Source organism: Rissa tridactyla, chromosome 2 (genome assembly GCF_028500815.1).
Source record: "Rissa tridactyla isolate bRisTri1 chromosome 2, bRisTri1.patW.cur.20221130, whole genome shotgun sequence".
NCBI classification, from domain to species: domain Eukaryota; kingdom Metazoa; phylum Chordata; class Aves; order Charadriiformes; family Laridae; genus Rissa; species Rissa tridactyla.
Genome location: NC_071467.1, coordinates 58535597 through 58554099, shown reverse-complemented (window position 1 = coordinate 58554099; position 18503 = coordinate 58535597). Strand labels below are relative to the sequence as shown.

At 44.0% G+C, this 18503-nt stretch overlaps 1 protein-coding gene across 5 annotated transcripts in view; it reads right to left on the bottom strand.

Annotated features, from left to right (window-relative positions):
* Positions 1-459: 459 nt before the first annotated feature.
* LDLRAD4 (low density lipoprotein receptor class A domain containing 4) overlaps positions 460-18503 on the bottom strand; it is a 298353-nt gene continuing 280309 nt past the window's right edge. For all 5 annotated transcript variants that reach the window (XM_054190618.1, XM_054190617.1, XM_054190619.1 and 2 more), the window contains 2 exons: positions 12171-12224; positions 460-10870 (listed from right to left, as the gene is read on the bottom strand). In XM_054190618.1, coding sequence (XP_054046593.1) covers positions 10328-10870; positions 12171-12224 — 597 coding nt within the window. In that variant the 3' untranslated portion in view covers positions 460-10327. The remainder of the gene's footprint in view (positions 10871-12170; positions 12225-18503) is intronic.

Sequence of the window (18503 nt, the reverse complement as noted above, 5' to 3'; positions counted from 1 at the left end):
TCCATTTCCCAGGGGCCTCCCCTATGTTCCAAGGGCAGAGTCCGCCCTCTGACTGCTTAATGACCAACTACCCTGTCGCCAGCAGCAAATCAGCAAGGGAAGACGACAAGTACTTGTTTTACAGAAGGCCACTCTGGTGCTTCACAGAATCACAGAATGGCCGGGGCTGGAAGGGACCTCTGGAGATCATCTAGTCCAACCCCCCTGCCAGAGCAGGGTCACCTAGAGCAGGCTGCACAGGAACGCGTCCAGGTGGGTTTTGAATGTCTCCAGAGACGGAGACTCCACCATGTCTCTAGGCAGCCTGTTCCAGTGCTCTGCCACCCTCAAAGGAAAGAAGTTCCTCCTCATGTTTAGGTGGAACTTCCTATGGTCAAGTTTGTGCCCACCTTTTTTGTTGTGTTTTGCTGGGTTTTGTTTTTTCACTTCAAAGAGAAAATAAATTCAACAGGAGACAAATGCATTTCATGATTTTTAATAACTTTGTGCCGTGGTTTAACCACAGCATATTAAGAACAAGCATAAAATCTGTATTTAAAACTAACAACAGCACTTAGAGCAACATCTTCCTTTAAAAGTATTGCAATAAACAGACCTTAGGTCTAAAAACTAGGACATCACCATTTGCTCAATTAAAAGAGTCAGATACACAACAGTTGAAATCTCTTCCTGTATATAACTGGGAGTTACCGTGAAAAAAAAAAAAGCAACAAATTAATTGTGTTAAAAGGAAAATAAAATAAAAAAAAAAAAAGTTAAAGCAAGCCAGGTTTGTCATAGCATCACATGAACAGCTATTGAGAAATTCCAATACAGTTGTAAAAAGACTTACTGTTTTTAATAGCTTTGTTTTTACAACAATAAAATTTAAAAGAAAGATTAAATATTGTTGATAGTGCTGTACATATTTCAGAATAGCTTGAAACAAAATGGACAAAAATAAGAGACGTTGAAAACGTGATCTTGAAAGCCACAATGTTGGAAATACAAAAAAAAAATGCATACAGCAATAAAGTATTTTACACTGTAAAATAACTAGCAAGAAACAACAAAGAAAGGGTCAACACTCTAAAAACAGGTATTTGATGGTTAATTTTAAGTGTAACAGCCTGACTGATGTACATACCATCATGAGATACTCTGAGCACAGCAGCGTTGGGCAGCTGATAGCCATACAAAGATAAAACCCCTATCGACGCTTACGTGGTCTTTGTACTACAAGTAGAGCAGCTTTGTTAAAGCATATTAAAGTGATTTTTTAATTTTTATTATTATTTTTGCTTTCCAGGTCTACGATGCCTGAGGCTCTCATAACTTCTGCTTATGCTTCTTTAAAAATCTTGGCTGCCTGCTGTGCTTCGTGGTAAATGGAAAAGCGTGAACGCAGCTGTGAGTACACGTAATACATAGTCTGCTCTTTCCACTACAGCTTCAAAGCAAATTAGTGCCTCTAAAAGGAGACATGCTCGTGTTTGGTCCACTCAATATGCAAGTTTTGTTATGATAAATCCTATCCTAGATTCCTCCAGCGGGAGGCTGACTCTATAGAGCCTTCCTGGTCAAGGCCTGGGGTTTTTTGTTTGTTCTTCTTCCTTCATGCACAGAAGTGATACTGCAGTGCAAACAGCAACGTCAGCGCGGCCAGGCAAGGCATCCTTCCAAAACAATTACTCTATGCCCTGACAAACAATAAATGAGTTAACAAACGGCTATCATGAAATATGCGTATTTCCCTATGGTACATGCTTACTGATAAAACAGCTCTGTATACAGAGGGATGGATACAAGCTACCTGTAAGGGCTTGATGATGCAGAACTGGCCATAAAAACTCACACACTTCTTTAAAACAAAAAAAAACACAACCAAAACAACCATGATCAACATTCAGATACAGGACTCCTGTGAGGGCTTTTAAAAAGATATTTACAGACAAACGTGTAGCTGAAGTTTCAGGTCAACAGAGAAGTGGTGAAGGACCGTGCTCTGAGGCACCATCCTCAAGTGTGACGGACCGGACTGAAAGCCCACTCAAACCAGAGGAAGCCTCACCATTGACTTCACTGGGCCCTGGATAAAGCCCCCTGAGTTTTAGCATAGCGCTTAGCTAGTCATCTGAGAAACCAAACAAAAACACCATCTCAAACGTATCCCATCACATCGTTACCTTACATCTGTGGTTAAAGCCAAACAAGTATAAAAAAAGCTACATATAGACATGAGTATCTATGAAAGATTAGTCGGTATCCATCTGTGAGAGGACTAGTCTGTCTCGGACCGGTAAACTTTAATATCACCTTCCGTCCTGGGATAGTTAGAATAAACAGTTTAGAAAAATAAGTACAGCATCTGCAAGTCTCTACACTAGAACTTCATGTTGAGTTTTCCTGAGGTATTTGCTTTACCGAAGAGCCCGCACAGGGGCACGGGGATGGACAGCCAAACGCACGGAGACGCCGGGGGAGAACCAAGCTGCCGAGGGAGGCTGGCAGAACGTTAAAGTGTTGGATCACTTCCCACACCGCTTCCCACATTGGGTCTGAACAGCTTTAGGCATTTCTCCATAATCTTAAATATGAACCGGGGTTGAGCCACTGCTGTCAGCGGCCAGCACGGCAGCGGCGCTGCCAACTCAAAGCTCACGCTCGAACCCTGCATTCACCTCGCTACCAACTGCGGCTTTTCTCACCTTAGAAGGCTTGTACCCTGCAACTACACACGTCTTCCACGAGTCCCAGCTACACACCAAGCCTTAAGACAGTTTTTGCAGTGGCAGGATGGCGTACCACTAGTGGGCATAGAGCAAGGGCTGGCTGTTGTCACAAAATTCTCGCTGGCCTAGTTTTTGATTTTGCAGGGATGGTTTGGGTCAGTTCCCACTTGTCTGAGCTTCACTTCAAATCTAGGATGTGGACAAAAAGATTCAAAAGTTTTTAGACCATTTCTAACAAAAAAAAAAAAAGAAAAGGTAATCAAGGACAATAATAAATAACGTTATCTGCTGGAGAAGTAGTAACTAATACTGGTCCAACTCAGCAATAGCAAGGCAACAACCAATACGAGAAGCATCTAGTTGCAAGGTTAAAGCTGTGGAGGTTTTGCTTGTTTTGTGTTTTTTTTCCTTTTTCTTAAAGTGACACGTTTAAAAAAAAAAAAGAACAAATCTTCACAGCAAAGATGCATCAAACGACCAATTGCTATACACAGGCTAGTCAAAAAGGATTTGTTCAGACTTTTTCCCTTATGATATTATATTGATATTTAATAGGAAAATAAAATACATAGACTTTTTGTCATTTGTATGCATTCATTTGCAAATTTTCTTACAAAAAAGGACCAAGCACAGAAGTTGGCATTCACAAAGTCTATGCCATGTTTTCTTTTTTTGTTAAAATTGGTATCATCTATACATTATCTTACAGTATTAACAACATCTATTTGTTTTTGTATGTTTGTTTGTTCTACCCATTGGGTAGGATATGTGCATAATATATTCAAGTTATACACAGCACCATACAAAGAAAAAAAAAACCAACTCAGAAAAAAGACAGACAACTTAAAAAGCACCATTTTAAGTGAGGCACAACAAAGGTGGGAGCGTAAGGCCTGATCCAAACCCCCCCTGAAGTTGGCAAGAGTCTTCCTCCCAACTTCACCAGGCTTTGGATCAGGCCCTCTCGAGTGCAAGGGGATCCCTATCTGCTCAGACCTGAACATGAGGCACCTTAGTTGCTTACGAACTACTGACATGCAAACCTCCTCAAAATTATATCTAATACGGACGGATATAATTTATTAATAACCCTACCACGGCGGACAGACAAGCACAAACCAAGGAGAGGAAGGAAGAAGAGAAGACACAGCTTTGTTCACCCACAAGATCCTACACACACCACGTTGTTTCAGAAAGCTCACACACCAAACCATTTAAAACAGCAGCAGCAGCAGCAGCAGCAGCAATATAGCAAAGAAATGACAGGGTCATCTCTGGCAGTAAATCACACGGAGGGCGGCTGTCGGAGGGAAGGGGGAAGTATCTAGGTTACAAATTTGTTTCCTTATCGTTAACCAACATAAAAAGGCAAGCTCTTTTATAGCAGGAAAGCGATGCTAGCAGTACCCGGGTTGCTTGTGTTCAGCCTAAAAATGGAACAGAGACGACAGCAAGGCAGAAGTAAGAGCCAGGCGAGTTTGCCACACTTCTCAATACAAAATCATGCTCGGTTTTCTCTTTCGAAAGCAGGAGAAATGTAGCGAGCCGTTACAAAAACTGCATGTATTTAATGCAAATAGTTGCGATTTCAAGAAAACACCCATAGACTCCTCCACTGCGTGTCCGCGGTGCTCACTAGCGTGGTAAAGCACTTCGCTGAAACCGAGCCATCACCTAGCACTTGAGTTTGCTGGGAGGAGGCAGTGCGGGTCTGATGTTGATTTTGGAGGCAGAACTTAGTGGTGCAGCTTCTGCTAATTCCCCAAGCAGAGCCGTACCAAGAAAATGACTCTTTTTTTGCTGGTGCAAGTGTGCCCAATGGGGCTTTTGCCAGCATAGCAACGGCAATCGGAGGTGGAACAAAAGGTAGTTTATGCCCCTGATTAATGAGCACAGACTGGCAAAAAAGATATTAAGTATTAAAAAAAAAAAAAATAAATCTTACCGACCAACAATTTCAGTTGGGCAACTCTCAAAAATTTAAACTTCAATTTCCTAACAAAACGTACAGAACAGAGTCTTCGGACAGGAAACCTCTGTAAGTTCAACACGTCCTCACAAGGAACTTTTCCATGGTCTAAGAGGCCTCGAAAGGTCTCAGACAATTCAGTAAGAGTGCCTCTTTCCAGGGTTTTAAACAATTGACACATTTGGGGCTAGTTTAGGAGAAAAGTAATCGCAGTGGTTGGCAAGCAGGCAACACAGTGCAGGAAAAGACCAGATACGTGTAACTGAATTATTTGCAGCAGCCTTTATCTAAATAGCAAAGACGTAAGGAAAAGCCAGCCTTCATCTGAACCCGCTGTACAAATGGATCGCTTGGTTCTCAGCATCAGCTGGGTTTGAAAAAACATGCTTCTGAGATTTAGACTACATGAAGTACATTTCCTTCCTGTACGTCAGTACATGAGGTCTACATTAGGGTTGTCCCAAAAGCACAAGGGTTTTTCAAAGCTCACGCAAAAGGAGAGAGCTGTTGGATGGAAGATGCACTAGTGCACCAGGTCACAGGCAAGAATTTGCGCAGCAAGAAACTCCCCTACTGATAAAAACACGGCCATGACATTTACAGGACTGAAAAGCAAATATTCCTCAAGCCTCCAGCTGTTTGACAAATGACTTGCCGTTGTTCCTGAGAGCACAATATATAGCCATTTAGCACTTCTGGAAGGTGATTATGGAATAGTAACCAATTATATATAATCGAGGGGTAGGATACAGGCACAAGTTTGCATGCAGGTATGTATACACACACATGGGCATGGACATGACTTGATGGTAATGACCACAGAGAACTTATGAATAATCCTCAATACCTTCAAATGTACCAGCAAGCCTATAGTTTATCCTTGAGGGAAGGAGAAAAAAAAAAAAAAACCAAAGAAAAAAAGAAAAGCAAAGAAGAATTCTGGAGCATATCTGTTTTCACCAGCATACTATTTTCTTTTTCTTTGCCTATGAAATCAGGTTACCTTAGTTACCGTGAGCGTTCAGGGCTCAGAGTCAGAGAAAGGTTAGTAATCAATCTTCCCTAAACCATTCAAACATTCCTTACAGATCAGAGTGTCAGTTTTAAGGTCCAATATCTCACTACCTGGCAGGGTTAGAAAGCACTGCTCCAGACCGCGCTGTTCCGGACAGCCTGCGCATGGGACTCTCCAGCAGGACAAGGCTTTCTTCCCTATTGCAAAGTGCATTCTTTCAGAAACAATGTCACTTCACTCCTTGCCCTTCCCTCAACCACATTCACGGGGGGGAAAAGAAAAATCTCAGCAACACTTTTTTTAAAAAAATATTGCTGCAACACAAAAATTCGTGATTTTTTCATTATTATATTATTCAGGATAATTTTGGGATAACAGAAGCAGCTTCCAGCTGGGACAAATTGGTGGGAGAAGTGGGCAAGCAATAATAAAAAGCCAAATGAAGCACAGCGTGACCCATGCTTCCTGCAGATTCCACGACTGCAGGAATGTAAATACCTTCCTCACTAGCCGTCAAGAACTTGTACATGGGACGTGTGTCTGAGTTTTCCTACTTACAAGGAAAAAACACGCTGCAATAAAGTGACATCAGACTAAGACTGTGTTAAGTGCAGAGTTCATCGGTAGCTTAAGTAGGTCCTCCCTGACAAAACCAACCTATTATGCAAAGTACCGCGAATTCTGCATGTGCCACACGCACCAGGAAAGGGGTCTGAACGCTGCTCCGCTGGCCGGGTACCAGTCGTCGTATATTCCTCACTCACATCTCTAAAGCAGCTTCACACACAAAGAGCCTGCGTGCGCAGCACTGAGATGAACCCAACCACAACCAGGCTAAATGTACGTCCAGATTTAGAGCTAAGTGCCGAGTGCTCCACTGGGAAACTGGGACAGAAACCTCTGCCTTTTCTAGCCCTACAATATCATAGGAAAACACCAAAGATGGGGCATATTTAGCACCAAGAAGGGAGCCATGCCAAGCCACATAAGGGAAAAATGAACCTTTGCGGTAGGACAGAGGTCATGATGCTTTATTTCTTAAAGGTACATTTAAAAAAAAAATAACCTTTTAACTTGAAAATTTCTAAAGTGGGGACATGACTGGACTGAATGTTGAGAAGATGGGTTACTGGGCAAAGGTCAGGAGATGCAATCAGAATTCACATTAATATGATCCATCACATGGAAAACTCCACGCACATATTATGTGGGTTTTGTGCATGATACACATAAACCACGCCACCAGTATGGAGGTATAATCTACATGATTAACTCTACAATGTTTGCAGAAATCTTTTATAATTTACAAACTTCATTTGAGTTGCTGTGGAACACAGTTTATTAATTCTGGATATTTTCAAAAGGAGTTTTCCACAAACGCTTCACAGAATTACCTATCTTCAGAGATCACCATTTCCAAGCCTGTAAAGACTGACAGCGCTATCTAATTCTGATATTCCTTCTTTTACCATTCTATTCTGTTAGCAAGGGCGTATTCTCTCTTGCTGCAACAAAAGAAAAAATAGAAAAACACAACATCATACTACTGGCGGCACTCCCATCAGAGATGACTAATATTCATCAGAAAATACCATATTTACTCCTGTAAGAGGCCCCAAAACAAAAGCAGTAGGTTGCAGTCTCACCTACAGCAAGCAACAGGTCGACTATGCTTTCAGAGCTGACAGGTCTACTGGCTGCGCTTTAGCTTTGGACAGCAGAATATGATGAGAAGGCGAAGATGCAAGAGGAAACGCAGCCATTAGGCAAGCAAATACTAAGTTCTTTTTAGGTGAGTCTTTTCTACAGAACTGGAACAGGTTACATTTTCCACACAAAGAAAAATTAAGAGCCAAGAGTGCACGCATCATTAACTGGACGATGTTAATGGTAAGTCTGTAAACCCACTGGCATGCAGCGATGGCAAAAGATGGCAAGGGCCTATCTTCAAAGAAAGCACGTTCCCACGAGGTGACTTTGAAGGCAACTTCAAGGCTCACTTCGCTGGGATCTGTGCATGGGGAAAAGTTGGTACTCGACTGGTCCAAGCCCAGGGCCCAGTCCAGGTGTGCTCTGCCATGGCGACTGAGTTCCAGCTGTTCTTACCTAAAGGCTTCTCGGCTAAATAATCCTCACTTAGGCAACAGCAAATTATCTGTGTAGGCACACACATTCTCTGACTTAAAAGCTCACTTCTGAGGGACAACAAAAGTCACTGAAGAACACCACCAGTATTTGCTGGTTTTGTCTTCTGTTGTGTTTTGTTGTTTTTTTTTTTTTTTAACTAAGAAATATATCCATAGGTTGTTTGCAAAAATCGAATTTCACAGCTTTTATTCCCAGAAACCAGACATGACTGGAGCCCTAGCTGACTGACAGCCACCTAGTCATCTCCTAAACACCTCTCCTCTCAGTCTGAGTGGAAAAAAAATAAGTGAATCCCATCATACAATCTCTCTCTCTCCCTTCAAATGAAACATAAATTAAAAGGCAGCTTTGCTTTGCATCACCAGTGTGACTCAGACCAAAAAACAATTACAGAGACAAATGAGGCTGCATGTTCAGACTAACAGTTACACAAACATGTTCTGAACTAGAATAAAACCAAATTATCTTATGAAGAAAATAAACTACACTGAGGCCCGAAAAACACACACGCAGACACGCATACTGTTTTGGCATTAAAACTCTGCATAGATCAAAGATGCACTTCAGTTATCAGAGCCCCCCGTGTACAGAAGTCCTGCGGAAATCCAGCCTCCAGCCATGGGACCAGGCGCTCGGGCACCGTGCTCCTCCACAGCCCCCTCAGTGGCTGCTGCCCCTAACCAAGCACAAGGTTTAAGAAAATAGAAAAAAAAGTGAAAGATCTTGAAGTGAAAAGGTCTACGACACACTTACACACATATATATTAGAAACTGTTCAAGCTAAGACTCTAAAAGGTTCTTACTTTAAGTCCATTTCCAAAATGCATTTTAAGTGCAAGTTGTGCTTTTTCATGTGCTTGTGGTGCCGCTATCACCATTTGTCACCCGCCTTCCAGCGCCGCGCGTGCTTCCACACAGAAACAAACAGGGAAGAAATACCCCGTGGGCCACTTTACAGGCGGGTTAACATTTTCCAACTACTCTTAAGACCAGCACGGCAAAACCAGGGCTTACAGACACTGACTTAATACGCGAGTCGTCTTTACCCGTGAGCGTAGCCCTCCTGGCGTCAGCCGGATGACGTGCACGGAGGAGGGTTTCCGCAACAGGGCCCAGAGCAAAATGGCCTGCAGTGAGAACAACTGGTGCTCCCAGGTCACCGCCAGGGATGCCGCGGATGCCAGCACCGCTGTCAGGAGCGCTCCCGGTACTGCTGCGGAAACTGCATGGTGGGGGGGGGTCATAGCTAGAAAGGCCCCTTCACTTCAACAGGATGGATCTCCAGGACTGAAATTCAGTATCTAAAGGATGAAATGGAGAGCGAAAAGCACAAGTGTCTCACATATTTTAACAGCGTTGCAGGGGAAAAGACCCACCTTGCATTTTTAAACAATTTATTGCATAATGTCATGATATGTGACTAAATACATTTCAGGCTACAGTGCGGACAAAAAAAAATAATCTCTAAAACTGTCAGTACTGGCGTTACTGCATTACGAAAAGGAAAAGAATGGCAGCACTTAGTTAGAATCAATACAAATTAACACATCTGGGATTTTGTTTTGCCGTTTACGAAACAAATAGTCTACACTGCAAAACAGCTAAATCCTAAATGGTGGTAAATGCTGGGATTTCATATTTGCCGTCTTCCATCCACAAGTCTCCAAGACACTTCATTGATGCACTGTTATTTGAACACAAATTATTGCAAAGACGAGTGTCCCTGTATTTCTTGATTTGTAAAAGTCAAGAGATGTTAGGCTAAGTCCTGTCCCCTTTTTCTAGCAAACCCGGGGGGAGGGGGGCAAACTCCTCCAGATTACTTCTGGGGCTCTATCATTATTCCACAGGTGAAAAGACAACATATAGAAGAACTTCACATAAAACAGTTCCCTCATATATATTTTTTTTAAACATTAAGATAGTGCAACTTTTTAAAACACATTTATCACAATACAAATTAATTCCTTGCATTCATCTAAGTTCTCAACTTTATACCTTGGCACACAAAACAGGAATTTTGTTTCATATTTAAAAAAAAAAAAAAAATCCACACCCTGGGAGAAAAAAAAAAGCAAACTGGCCAATTCTTCCCCCATTTATCCAGCAAAACCACCTTCTTCCTTCTGCCATTCAGTGAGTATAAAACAGGCTGTACAAGCCTCATTTCTGTGCTAAGTTAACTTTTACAATTAAATAATTGAAATAGTTTATTAAAAAAAAAATAATATATCCCCCCCCCCCCCTCCCCTGAAACACTGCTCGTAGACAAACTGAATGGAAGTTTGTATTTCTTTCGATCTGCTTTGCATGCAATTCCCCTGAAAGGAATCAGAAACAAAGAACTGGTTTGCACGTTTGGTTTTACTAAGTTGTACCACGTGAAACGTAACAACATTGTGCACCGGAGCACGGGGGGGCGTCTTCCTCCACCGCTCTGCTTGAAGCTCTTGTCTTCAGTTCAAATGCGCCTGGGCGAGTAACTTAGACCAGGTTTCCCGGTTTCCGGTCTTGGCCTTTGCTGGGGACTATTGTGCTCTCCGAATTGTTCTGCTGAAACTGAAGTCTGCTCCCCCTCTGCGAGGAAGGAGGCGCGTTGCTGTGCTGGTGATGGAAAAAAGAGGAGCCTGGATAATGCCCCATGACCTCGCTGTACGTCGGGGGTGGTCCTTCCATCCTTCCATTACTGCTATAGTTGGTTGCACTTATGCCCGAATTGCTGCTTGGTGGGCAGGGGCCCCCATTGTACATCGAGATGTCTATCAAGTCGCTATCAAAAATGGTTCGGTTGGGCGGTGCCCTGACAGATTCCCGGTTGAGCTCCATCTGCTGTTCTGGGTCCCGGAGCTGAAGGGTGCACGGGCCTTGGTACGGCGGTGGCTCTTCCCCGTCGGAAAGGGAGATGGTCGGAGGAAGGTCAATCTCATGCTGCATGTAAGGGTAGGTGGGCTGGAAGCGACTGAAACGGTCCCGCTGCATAAAAGATGGGGCAGTAAACCTGTCCCTGGACCTTGGAGCATACATGATCTGAAATGGGAAGAGAGACACGTGACTCCACGTCTGAGCAAAGCACTGTGGGTGCTCCGTATTTACAAAGAACCGATAAACCAGAAAATACTTCTCTTTGCCACCTATCTTAAAAGATTAAACGCAGCTGACAGTGTGCACGCATGCTCACACACCCACACGTGTGAAAAGATGAGGTAGGAGCTGCAGGACGGATCTAACACAAGATACTTGAGAAGAGCTCCACAAAGGAAGACCAAGACCTCACACAGTTCCTTCTGACATCAAAACATGCAGAGCTGAGAGAAAACAGTTCTGTTTCTGTACATAGGAAATACCTCCTCTCTAGTCTTGACAATTAACTAATTCTATGAAAATGTCCCAATACTGAATTTCAGCTGCAGTCTGAGCATCCCCCTCCTACTCAGAGTTAATGTAATACCCTGTATCACCAAAGAATTCAGATGGTCATTTTAGTACATTTTGTAAAGGCCTGGCATATCTCACGCCTTCACTACCGGAGTGTATCAGGTGTCCTCCTCCCCCTCAGTTCTCAGCCAGAACTCGGCCTCCGGGGAGAACCTGCAAGGCGTCTGCACTGCGAGTGGAAAAAACGTCCCCAGCATAATAAGCCCTGGAAAAGGTCAGGCTTTACAAGAGGAAGAGTTCAAGACACTCTGTGAGAAGCTACTGCTTCTCCCTTGGTCTATCCCAGATCTAGAGAGACACACCAGTTTCTTCAATCTAGATCTATCAAACTGCTCTTCTCATTTTTGGGTCCATGCAGGGTCTTTAGCCCCTGCCCTGCATAAATGCAAGGTCAGACATCAGGAAGATTCACAGTTTGACATGGGTGAGCTGGGCCACTTGGAGCAACACACCCACAAATTATCCCTCAGACCAGGGACCTGTGCTAGCTGGGGACAGGAGACACTGGTGATAGGATATGTGTTGTAAATCCAGGAAAAACACAGGGAGAAGAGCAACTGGTCTTGTAGATTCCACTGAATACCCAAATTACTGAGATACTGCATGTGGGAGACACCTCCACCACTTACTGTGAATGCCTACTACGATATGGGGAGCTGCGGACAGAGATGAGGTGTTGGGTAGGTAGAATTTCATTCTTTTAATGAAAAAGTCTTAAGCATTCATGGAATGGGAGTTAAGGCAGGCTCAGATGTCCACATGAAACTGGCTCTTGGACTACACTGAAAAAGCTTTATTTACTAATTAGATGCATGTTTTTGAGAGGAGACAAATACACGTAACGGGAAAGAGGAAGGCACGTTGGTGAAGATAATAAGAAATCTCTCTGTACCTCTGACGCACCCTGGCGTGAAACCGAGCTTTCTGAAGGCCACAAGCACCCTTCCTGGAATACAGAAAAACACAAGAAAAGAGAAAAATTAATAGATCACATCACCATCCTACCTCAAATATCACAACTTTTAGGAGCAGACAGCTTCTAAGGACTGGATCTCCCCACCTAGAGAAGGGTGATAAACATGTAACCTCCCACCCTTTGCTTTCCAAAACTAGAGCACCCAAGCACATCAAGCTTGGTCCATCGTGCAAGTGCCGAGACGCCATCCCCCACACCCAGCCTCACCAGCCATAACGATGCAGCAAACCAGTTACAGTTGCCAGCGCATGGACACGTGCAGAGATGAGAGGGGACACCTCAGCATTCATGTGTTGAGTGGGTACCCTTCACCTCCCAACCTGTGACAAGGCCACGTCAGCACGGTCGGCAGGTTGGATGAAGCTGACCTGCTAGCCAGGATCCCGATTACACACCAGAGCCAAACCAGTTCACAACGAAACCTGCCATCTCTAATCCCAGTGAAGTGATCAGAAACAAGTCTGGTAGGACTAGAGGGAATGGATTAAAACTAGAGATGGGTCGATTCACACTGGACATTAGGAAGAAGTTCTTCACCATGAGGGTGGTGAGGCACTGGAACAGGTTGCCCAGAGAGGTGGTGGAAGCCCCATCCCTGGAAGTTTTTAAGGCCAGGCTGGATGGGGCTCTGAGCAACCTGATCTAGTGGGAGGTGTCCCTGCCCAGGGCAGGGGGGTTGGAACTAGATGATCTTTAAGGTCCCTTCCAACCCTAACAATTCTATGATTCTATGACAGTCACTCAAACCCCAGGTACATTCTGGTCAAAACCGCCAGTTGCCCAATTCCCACCATAAACAGTAATTAAGCCACTGAGGTTTCAGCCACCGTTTCCTCTCCTTCAACCACTTCCCCAACCACCTTCTCAGGCCAAAGTATTTTCCCTTTTGTGCCTTGAAAGGCTGTTCTGACACTGTACCAGCATTCAGGGTAGAATAAAAGGGTGAAGAACAACATGTGTGTATCATTATTTTTCTTCTCAATTAATTGTTTAGAGTAGCAGTAACTACCGCAATGGGTTTATTTTATTGGAAAATTTCGAAGCTGAAAAAGACACATCAGAGCAGCTATGAAGCACAGAATTTCAATCTTGATGCAAAAAGAGAAAATTAAAACATTGTATAGTCATGACTATTTTCTTGGTGCTAATTCAAGTTTTATGATTTTATAGACATAAGAAATTCCAGAACCGGGAAGGAAAATGCATACTGTCCCCAAAAGCATTACCCTGTATAGACTACTTTCAAATCTTACTCTACTGCTGCTTCTCTGCACAGCATCTTTCAACATATTTCAGATATAAAAATAGACCTAACTAGATGTTCATCATGACACTCAGAGACCAAAAGCAGTCTGTGATCTTGTCAGGAGAGTCCACCGCAGAGGAAAGCTGCTCTAAGAGGAATCTCCCACAGGATTCAGCTGTTAAGGGAAATGCTTTGAATAACAAAGCTGGTCAACCACTTCTCTTCTGCAGCTTTAGAGAGCAGAGATAGAGGGGGACCACAATTGCGATTATTTACAGCTTCCCTTTGCAAGTATCCCATTTGCAAAGGCCTGATACAAAAGATAAATCTTACGTAGTGTCATGTGTTTCAGTGCCTATATAAGGTTTTGTCAATAGAAGAAATTATAACTGTATATATACCTATATATATACATACTTGCACCCACTGTCCTTTCCACCCCTCCATCACCGACGCCCTCATTTTGAAATATCTGAGGGTATATTTGCACAATTAAAGACAATCAGGTTATCAGCAGCTGACCCAGCAGGCTCCAAGCCCATTGCAATTGTTAAGTAAAACATACTAGTCAAAGCTGAAGTGCTCAATTAACTGCAGGCCACACACAGCCCAACAGCCAATTCCGGAGCAATGGTTTGAAAAATATGATAGTGTGTAGCTTTATGCTTAGTGCAACTGTCTCAGTCTCTCCTTTAATGTGTTCAGGTTCAGAAGAGAGGAAAAAAGGCAAAACCAACGACCCAACCCAGAAATGAATTCCATCTACCACCACCACTCATGTTACTTAAACTCCATTATGAAAGAGAGTTTCTGATATGCAAGTGGAAACGACGATTCCCATCGTAGGGCCCGTCTCCCCTAAGGCAGGAGAGTAAGAAGAGCCGAGGGGGATGGTCCAGTATAAACTACTCATGCTGAGAGGTAGCAGGGACCCGCAGGCTGAGCCGAGGCGCACAGACCTGGTACCAGCAATGTCTAACAGAAACAACTTGCTGGAAGGGGGGAATTGCCCATTACTTCTACTGCTGATGCCTGAATCCCAGTACAGTAAAAGACTGGAGGCACTGCAGCTGCTGCAGGGACCCCACGGAGCGCGACCAGGGTGCTGGGACAGTCGGACCAAGACAATACAAGCAAAGGTTCTCCCCACTCTGGAGCACCTACTCGAGGAGGTAGAGAGCTTGGGATGCAGCTGAACTCCAAGGCTGTGAAGCCCCTAGGATGCAAGGATGTGTAGCAACACGGCCTCTGTGACAGTGTGTCCTACAGCCCACCTGCAGCTACTCCCTTCCCTAAGGTTTCCTCTGGAGAGAGCAGCAGGCTGAATAAGTCATTTGGCAGCAGCCAATCCCCAGCAAGATCTCTATCCCGGGAGCCAGAGGAACTCCCTAAGCAGATGGCTGGGTAGCATGTGCTCAGCATGCCCACGCTTGGAAAATACCAGGCTCACACACCACGTGCAGACCAACCTCACCATGCATACGTGGTCGGTCCAGTGCCGCAGTACAGGATTCTCTCATCACCACTAGAGTAAGCCCAGACTAATTGGCCCAATGTAGGAAAAGGCACTACACTCTTACTCAGTGCACGGCCAAGTCTTAAAACGGACAGCGAGACAGGCCAGGAGCTGTCAGACAACTGGGTTTCCTGTACTGTTATAGAGGAATCCTTCTAGGACACAAACTTATTCTACAGTGACCTGCAATGACAAATAAAAACATGCAGAGGGGTTTCTTAAGCTTAGAGGAGAGCAGTATGACAACGTGGGAAGTAAAGTCCAGAGAGGAGGAAAAGAGAGAGAGAAAGAGACAATGGACAACATGCCAGTGCTTAATTATGAATGGCTCTATGGGGTTTATAAGTATTTTGAGGGATACAATAGAACAGGAAAATCATTTATGCTTAATATCATGCACTAGATACCCCTTATCTTTTTACATATCACATATTTCATCAGGTGCCTCTGAGCCAGACACAGTAGCTCTAATTACTGAGCTGTGCAGCTCCCGCTTCAGGGCTGGCCTGGGAACTGCCAGCTTGGAGCAAAGGCAGGGTCCGCTCGGGTCTGTCTGCAGCCACTTATTTAGATGTGCCCTTCTGCTCACATCCCAAGGCTAAGAGAGAAGTTAGGAAATTAATAAAAAATTCACACGCTGAAGTGCTTTGCTGAATCTTCCCCTGAAATGCTGGGGGGGTTTTCTGCACTTTCCCTTCTATAGACAAACCCCCATTTCTGTACAGAAGGTGGGATCTGTCTAGAACAAAAGAACTGCATCCAAACAGATGCCTGCCCCGTCTTCCCAATTTTGGTCTGTTCAGCTATTCCGCCTTCCTGAAATCGCTGCATCCACCATGGGAGGCTTACTATCTACCTTTCCCAAGTCTTCATATCAGGGAAATCCTCCCTCACATGCACTGAGCAGATACCACCTAACCAAAGAGTTGGTGCCCACTTACCCCACCGTTCTTGGGGTGATGGCAAGGCGTTGAGAGAAGAAAGGAAAAACCTCAGTGTTGCAGAAAGAAAATATCCCTGTGACTTTTTTTTTTCCCCCGAAGTTATAGATGTAAGAAATAACATGCTGGGACTGCCACGAACAATCGGTGTGATGTACATTGAGGGAAAGTGTTATTTCTTGCTCTCTTCTTGTCCTTCTACTTACAGACCTTCATTCAATGGCTAAAGTGTTTCCCTGTGCTCAGATCAGTAAAAATGAGGTAAGAACTGACAGCATTTGTATCTACATTCCCTCATAGTTTCTCCCTTAATTATTGGAATTAGGAAGATAGATTGGCATAATGATAAAAAATAAAATGCTTTCGACCTGTTTTCACTCGGTGACTTCTTGTCCCATGAGCGAGATGGTTATGGGGCGCAAGCAATACAGCTGGGCACAACGGCGAGCCGGCCACCAGTCCTGCTGCAAGCTGGCAGCCCCAGTACCGCACCGCCTGGTGTCGTGCCAACGGGAGCTTCTCAGCCAGCAAACCCAACGCTGGCAGCCCTGCTGGGTGCCCCCTCCCACCAAACGCCCAGGGATTTCTACAAGTAGTTCTCAGGTATGTGCAATCAAGGATAAACCTGAGAAAATGCAATTTACCCATTTTTTTTTTTTCTGTGGGCAACATATAATTTACCTGCTTCTTATAGGTTCTCAACAGGTAGCCACTTCAACTTGCTCCTTCTTAAAGGGACTAAAGGCCTTCAGGCATGAGCTTCAATACTCAAAAGTAACAAGGAGAGAAAGCTCATGCATTCATACCCTATGCATGCGATATGCATAGGGGACCATCCCTATGCATCCCTATGAATACAATATATTGTATTCATTTTTAACGTTGTTAGGTTTTTGAATGAAAAAGGATGGGTCTCCATGGTAAATCCCAGCTCCTACAAGTAACATCAAAGCAGGAAAAATCTTAGCTACGCTTTTTGCTGACCTTTGCCATTCGTGGGTTGCGTGACAATCTACAGAAATTAATTTTGTGATTAAGTTTTGAAATACCAGCATCATTTAATAAATCCAGCTGGGTGATTACTTTATTATCTTACGGTGATGATTACTTAACTCAATATTTAGGGCTTAGGAGACTGGATAAGTCTAAGATAATTTACCCAATTTGTATTTTACAAAGGTTTACAGCCTCTAGAATGAAACAGCTTAGGAAGATGACTTTTTTAAGCCATTTTTAAACACTCTGCTTCCTGGAGCACACAGTGTCATCCAACCACCTCGGCTGAGCATTAGCACATTGACAGACAGCGGGAAAGAAATTTCCCAGAAGAAAAATTTTTTACTCAGGGTAAACACGAGGTAAAGAAATCAGGCTCAGTAAGACAAATTCCTCAAACTGTAATGAAGCAAAAGCATCCCTGTGCTGGTTTTGGCTGGAGTAGAGCTCATTTGTGCTGGAAAAAGTGTTGATAACACACTGATGTTTTAGTTATTGCTGAGCAGTGCTTACGCAGAGTCAAGGTCTTTTCTGCTCCTCATGGTGCCCCACCAGTGAGTAGGCTGGGGGTGCACAAGAAGTTGGGAGGGGACACAGCTGGGACAGCTGACCCCAACTGACCAATGGGATATCCCACACCATGTGATGTCGTGCTCAGTATATAAAGCTGAGGGGAAAAGAGGGGGAAAGGGGAGGATGTTCAGAATGATGGAGTTTGTCTTCCCACGGAACCATTACACACGACGGAGCCCCGTTTGCCTGGAGATGGCTGAACTCCTGCCTGACAATGGGAAGCAGCAAACGAATTCCTTGTTTTACTTTGCTAGCACGCACAGCTTTTGCTTTACTTATTAAACTGCCTTTATCTCAACCCCTGAGTTTTTCCTCTCTTTCACTCCTCTCTCCCATCCCACTGGGGGGGTCAGTGAGAGAGCAGCTGCACAGTGCTTAGTTGCTGGCTAAGGTTAAACCACAACAATCTCATATAATCCAAACTTTGCTTTTTTACTGACTCTTAAGGAGATTTTCAGTTTTTCCTCCAATTTTTCATTTCTGAGAATTAAAAATTGGCCTGAAATTGTATTCCCCAAGAAACAAAGTCAGTTTTTCACTTTCTGAAATGCATTACAGGTATTAAGACGACCCCTCTTTTGAACTCAGCTTTTTATTTTATTTTTTTATATGCACATACATCCACAAACACACAGAAAAATACACACAATTTATTTGCAAATGAAGTGTTTCAGAGAGCAGTGTAGTTTCTGGCTTTGGCCCTAGGTGGCAGTGACACATTACACCACACTAAAGCAGTGGCTTCCTCAAAATGCTTCGGGAGGGCAGAGGGGCTCGTTCCTCCCTTGCCTCCGCCCAGCTGATGGAGACCAGCGCAGCTCTTACGGTTCTAACGTTTTCCCTGCCAAACACAAGCAACGCAAAGCTATTTCATTGTCCCCGACAGAACGACAAGTATTCCAGCAGGATTGCCCTCCCCTTCAAAAGCAGCATCTCCCAAGGGCAGGAAAGGTTACAGCATCTGGCAGAGCGGTGCA